This window comes from Berghia stephanieae, chromosome 5 (assembly GCF_034508935.2).
Source record: "Berghia stephanieae isolate SIO BIC M18660-M18661 chromosome 5, UCSD_Bste_1.3, whole genome shotgun sequence".
Classification (NCBI taxonomy): Eukaryota; Metazoa; Mollusca; class Gastropoda; order Nudibranchia; family Aeolidiidae; genus Berghia; species Berghia stephanieae.
The window spans coordinates 60,911,079-60,917,078 of NC_088364.1; the positions used below are offsets into that span (position 1 = coordinate 60,911,079).

At 37.2% G+C, this 6,000-nt stretch overlaps 2 protein-coding genes across 2 annotated transcripts in view; both read right to left on the reverse strand.

Moving 5' to 3' along the window:
• LOC144973357 (uncharacterized) overlaps positions 1–6,000 on the reverse strand; it is a 439,718-nt gene that overhangs the window by 128,336 nt on the left and 305,382 nt on the right. The window lies entirely within an intron of this gene.
• The window catches only part of LOC144973986 (sperm-tail PG-rich repeat-containing protein 2-like), a 196,465-nt gene that overhangs the window by 68,025 nt on the left and 122,440 nt on the right, over positions 1–6,000 (reverse strand). The window contains exon 12 of the mRNA XM_078916873.1: positions 3,319–3,502. Coding sequence (XP_078772999.1) covers positions 3,319–3,502 — 184 coding nt within the window. The remainder of the gene's footprint in view (positions 1–3,318; positions 3,503–6,000) is intronic.

The following is a 6,000-nucleotide window of genomic DNA, read 5'->3' on the forward strand; positions in this document are numbered from 1 at the left end:
GCACTTTGGAAAATATCGATACAGATAATATGACTTTGACATTTTGGTATGCTTTTTTGTTCATTGATTTGTTGGGGTTTTTTTTTGGGGGGGGGGGGGGTTGTTGTTTTTTGTTGTTTCTTTTTTAATTTGTTTTTTTTTCATAGTTATTGTTGATATTTTTCTTTTATCTTATTTTCTTTGGGGTTTTTTTTTTGTGTGTATTTTTGTTGTTGATCTTTTTTTTTTTTTTGGTTTGCTTTAAATGTATTTTTTTATTCTTTATATTTTGTTTTGTTTGTCTTTTTCCTTGTATTTTGAGGGGATTTTTTTTTTGCTTCCTTTATTTTTATTTTTTTATATTTCGTTTTCTTCAAATTTTGTGGCATTTTTTTTTCTTAATATTTTACACATTTATAAATAACTTAGAACAAATAAATACACGCTTGTGTATATTGGCTATGTGGTATAGTGGTATGACAATCCCTTTCCGATCGGAAGGTCCAGGGTTTGAGTCCCGTTCTGAGCGGTGCATAGTTGAGTCCCCGAGGCATGCTCTTTACTCGCATTCTTTCACAGTACTCAAGTGTAAAATGAGTACCTGGCGTTGCCTTTGTCGGAAGGAAATGGCAATATCTCCTTGCAGGCGTCATGTCTCGTCCTACATGTTAAGTGGTGTTGTTGGCTAAGGACGCCTTGTAAAAAGATTGAGCTTCTAGATTATACCAGGGTTTACCCCATGTAAAGCGCTTTGAGCACGTTTAGAGGAAATTGCTCTATATAAATGCTCAAATTTTGAAGCAAGGGGTGAATTATTTTTTAAATCTTAAAATTGAGATTTTATATAGCGCAATATCAACTAAACGTGCTCAAAGCGCTTTACAAGGGGTCCCTGCCCAACAGCAACATTTAACATTTAGGACAAGACATAACGCCTGTTAGGCGATAGATTACAATTTTTTCCGGACAGAGACAACACTGTTAAACGGCCAGGTACTCATTTTACACCTGAGTACGGTGAGAGAATCTGAGTAAAGAGCCTTTTCCAAATACTCAACTATGCACCGAAGGAGATTCGAACCCAGGACCCTCCGACCCGAAAGCGAGTGTAATACCCCCAGACTAGACCACATAACCGGGAAGTAAAGATTAAGAAAGCATAGTGTTAAACACGCACACACACACACATACACACACACATACACACACACAGACACACATACACAAATAAAAGAACGAATGTGAAAAAAAAAGAAAAAGTTCAAAGAATAAATAAATGAACATGTGAGAATAATTGAGTGAACTTAGATGGCACGGCATGCCTTTATTGTTCTAGCCCGAGCCGTCTTCTAGCAATCATTTACCTTGGCAAGCAGCCTGACTCTTATAGACTCAACCCCCCCCCCTCCCCCCCGAACCCCCACCATCCAAGGTAAAAAATAAATGTAACAACTAAGGAAGAATGACAATGCATTCATGATCATTACAAACGGCGGGTGCAAATCCGAGACTGCAGTTATAAAATCGAGACAAGAAACTCGCGAGCTCTAAGCTGCGCGCTTTCGATGTCAAGTCGGTAAACATAGCAGTCATAGCATTTGAGTTTGTTTGTTTTTTGTTTTGTTTTTTGTTTGTTTTGTTTTTTTTAAGCATGAGCAGTTAAAGAGCGCAATATCCATTAAAGGTGCTCAAAGCGCTTTACAAGGGGTCTGTCTCTAGCCAACAGCAACACTTAACATATAGGACGCGACATGACGACTGTTAGGTGATATTACTTATTCCGATAGAGACAACGCTATTAATGGCTAGGTACTCATTTTATACCTGAGTGCGATGAGAGAAAGTGAGTAAAGAGCCTTTCCCACTTTGCGCCGATCGAGGCTGGAACTCAGGAAATTCCGATTCGAAAGCGAGTGTCATACCACTCGACAAATTAGCCACACAACATGAAGACTCACTACCTCGATTTATCAAACCTTGCTATATAATCTGTACAAGTCAATCAAAAGTTAAACCCTTACGATACAGACGACAATTCACACTTTTATTTTTTTTGAAATCCCCCCCCCCACCCCCCCCCCCCTGCATTTACACGTGCACCTATGTGGTCTAGTGGTAGGACTGGATCGGAATGTCCTTGGTTCGAATGCCGCCTTGAGTGGCGAATAGTTGAGTCCTTTGAAAAAGGCTCTTTACTCACATTCTCTCACCGTACTCCGGTGTACAGTGAGTACCTGGCCGTTAACAGCGTTTTCTTTGTCTGGAAAAAATGTAATACCGCCTAACAGGCGTCATGTCTTTTTCTACTTGTTAAACGTAGCTTTTGGCTGGGGACTCATTGAAAAGTGCTTTGAGCACGTTTATAGGACATTGCTCTATCTTAGAGCTCAGTTTCATTTTCTTTAAAAAGATTTTTGCAAACGCTAACTAAAAAGATTCCCCCCACCTCCTCCAACCCCTAGGCACTCCCCCCCCCCCTTCCCCCTCAAATTCCAGGTACACCTATGTAAGTACACAAGGTAAAATTCTCACCCATGTCGTTCCAACTCTGTCAATCACCGCCATTGTTTTCATTTCTATAATTGTCTGGGTTGTCAGGTTAAATTATTTCTATTTTAGAGAGAACTCTATCTGAGTCTATTCGTTGTCGTTTCCGTTTGGTTAATTTTTTTATCTAAAATTCATACGTCTATCTATCTATCTATCTATCTATCTATCTATCTATCTATCTATCTATCTATCTATCCATCCATCTATCTATCTATCAATCTATCTATCTATCTATCTATCTATCTATCTATCTATCTATCTATCTATCTATCTACCTATCCATCTATCTATCTATTTATCTACCTATCTATCTATCTATCTATCTATCTATCTATCTATCTATCTATCTATCTATCTATCCATCTATCTATCTATTTGTCTATCTATCTATCTATCTATCTATCTATCTATCTATCTATCTATCTATCTATCTATCGATTTGTCTATCTATCTATCTATCTATCTATCTATCTATCTATCTATCTATCTGTCTGTCTATCTATCTATCAATCTGTCTATCTATCTATCTATCTATCTATCTATAAATGTGTGGTTGTTGATTTTGTCTTTGTTTTGTTTTGTCTTTTTGGCGTCGTCATCGTTGTTGTTGTTGTTGTTGTTGTTGTTGTTGTTGTTATTGTTGTTATTGTTGTTGTTTTTGTTGTCATTGTTGTTGTTGTTATTGTTGTTGTTATTGTTAATGTTGTTGTTGTTGGTGGTGGTGTTGTTGTTGTTGTTGTTGTTGTTGTTGTTGTTGTTGTTGTTTCGACTACACTCCTAAATACTTACCAGGGTTATCCAGATCAGGCTTGGCGACCACGAGATCCCTGGGCTGCCCAAAGCGCGAAGAAGCGGACATGAAGGAGGAGTGCTTACGATTGGCTGCCTCTGTCCGGGGCTTGGCGTACAATCCACGGGAACGGTTCTTCTCGTAGGACTTTGCTACGTCATAGGAACCTGGGGGTGGCGCATCCTGGGGGGAAAACAAAAGATGTACAACTCTTCAACAAGATTTATTGAGTCAAAGAGACATATATGCAATTTATGTAGCAAGAGACAAAAATTCGTATTTCTACCAATTTTTCGTACTACTAGGCAGGTTTGATTATGACGCATATCGTCGTGAGGGAAACAAGAAATCATAAAACTGTTATACAAGCGGCGTCATTGGTTACTGGCTACGATAGAGAATACAGGACCCAGTAGTCTGTGCTGGCGACAGACTTTGGTTCCAGTTCAAGTTAAACGTCTTTAAATTATATGCAAAAGGTGAATTACCCATCACTGCAGATTTTATACAATCATGTGGTGACTTTCTCTATTATCATAATTATTATGGCACAAGACTGACGGCGTATGAATGCGGAATTTTTCTCAGTCTTTATTCTGTTGTTATATTTGTTGCTTAACTTTTTCCTTAGCAACTACAGGAAAATCGTCACATTCGTTACGATACACAACCAACATTTAATCTTTTTCAAATTTCTTTTATACATCATGAATTTTAAAGAAAATGAACAATGTGTTATAGAGCATGTTTTACTAAAAAAAAATATGTATGGCAAGTACTTTACTGCTATTGTGTTTGAGTGATAAAAAAATCTATTTTTGTGTTAGTTGGGTGTGATGTTTTGGGGGAAATCCTGAAAATGGCTGGTAAGAAGAGAGTTAAGGTCATTATGATGTTACTGTTGTTGTTGTTGTTGTTGTTGTTGTTGTTGTTGTTGCTGTAGTAATAAATATAAAACAAGACATCTCATTTCATCTCATCTCATATTCACCGCAATGCCCATTATATACTTATAATGAATATTCATAACCCAAGCTGCTTTCAGTCATAAGATATTCATAGACGTTTGCACCACCAACAGCACAATGACAACAACAACAACAACAACAACAACAACAATAACATGACACGACCCATCATTTAAATTCATGGAATCGATTCCATCCATTCCAAGACTTCCAGCAGATTATGTCATAATTCTTCACGCTTCACTGACTTTAATTTCCGAAGTGAGTCACTTTTCAGTCGTCATTTCCTGGACACACAAAACATAATATATTAGATGTGTTATGATTTATGGTAACCCCTCCCCCGCCCCCCCCTTCCATCCACCCAGCCTTATCTTCCTTGTTATGATATAAAATGACTAACTCGGCGAAGACAGAGCATCTTAGTTCAAGTTGCATAACATTCTTATACAATTTTTTTTTTAATGTAAAAAAAAGTCTGTTTCTTTTTTAATGAAGAAAAAGTGGGTTTGTAAAATAGAAAACAAAAGTTTAAAAAAACCCAAACGAAATGAGTAAGAAAAAATAGGGAGTGGGGGGGGGGGGGGGGGGGAGGGGGTTGAAGATTTGAGAGGTAAAGAGTAAAAATAAATAGATAAATACAATTTTTGGTGGGGGGAGGGGGGGGTATTTTTGTTTATTAAAAACATTTTTTTTTGTTTGGTCTTGTTCTTTGTTTGCATATTATATTTGTTGTTCATTTCTTTGTCTGTTTGCTAGTTTGTTTGTTGTTTAGTATTTCTGTTGCTTGTTTGATATTTCTGTTGTTTTGGTTTTGGAATGTCTATTTTTAATATTATTTTTTTCTTCTCGATACGACGATGATAACCTTTGAATGCAAACATCGAAAACTTTTGATAATCCAATATGGCAAACGATCAGCCATCATCGATGCCCTTTTCCAACATGCGAGTTGCCTTACAACAAGTCACTGATGTGGTCGGGCTTTTACAGTCTTTATCGCCAGATCGTGACTCTTACACGTGAGGCGATGAGGTCATAAAAACTACACAATGGCGAGATCAACACAACACCGATCACGAAATGCACGTGCGGAGCATTAAAAAACGTCGGACGGGGTGAGTGAGTAATATTATTATAAAACAAACTGAAAGGGGAGTTATAGTAAGATCGAAAGTGGGATCAATTTTTTTTTTATTATTCTAATTAAGTGCCTATTGAAACCGATCCGTGGATAATCTTCGTTGATGGATAAGCGCTTAATAAATGGTGTGGATAAGTTGATCCGAAGACTTCGGTGTTCCGTTAAAAGGCGCTTGTGTTTGTGCTTTGTTGCCTTTCGTTTTGGAGATCTCTTTAACTCTCTCCTTACCACCTACAGCAAAATCGTCACATCTGTTACGACACAATATACATTTTTCTTATTCAGATTTATTTTGCACATCACAAACTTTGAAGAATGGTCTTTGTTTAATCAATAAGAACATAAAGTTGTGTTGTAGAGAGATTGTTTGAGTTTAAAAAGTCAATTGTTATGCTGGGTAAGCCTGCCATTTTTGGGAAAATACTGAAAAGTATCGGTAAGAAAGGAGTTAAAGAGCTTATAATGTATGGAGCAATATACACTAAATGTGTTCAATTCAGAAATTGTTTCAAGCCAACAACAACACTTATGATGTAAGACGAGACAAGACGCTTGTTATGAACACTTAT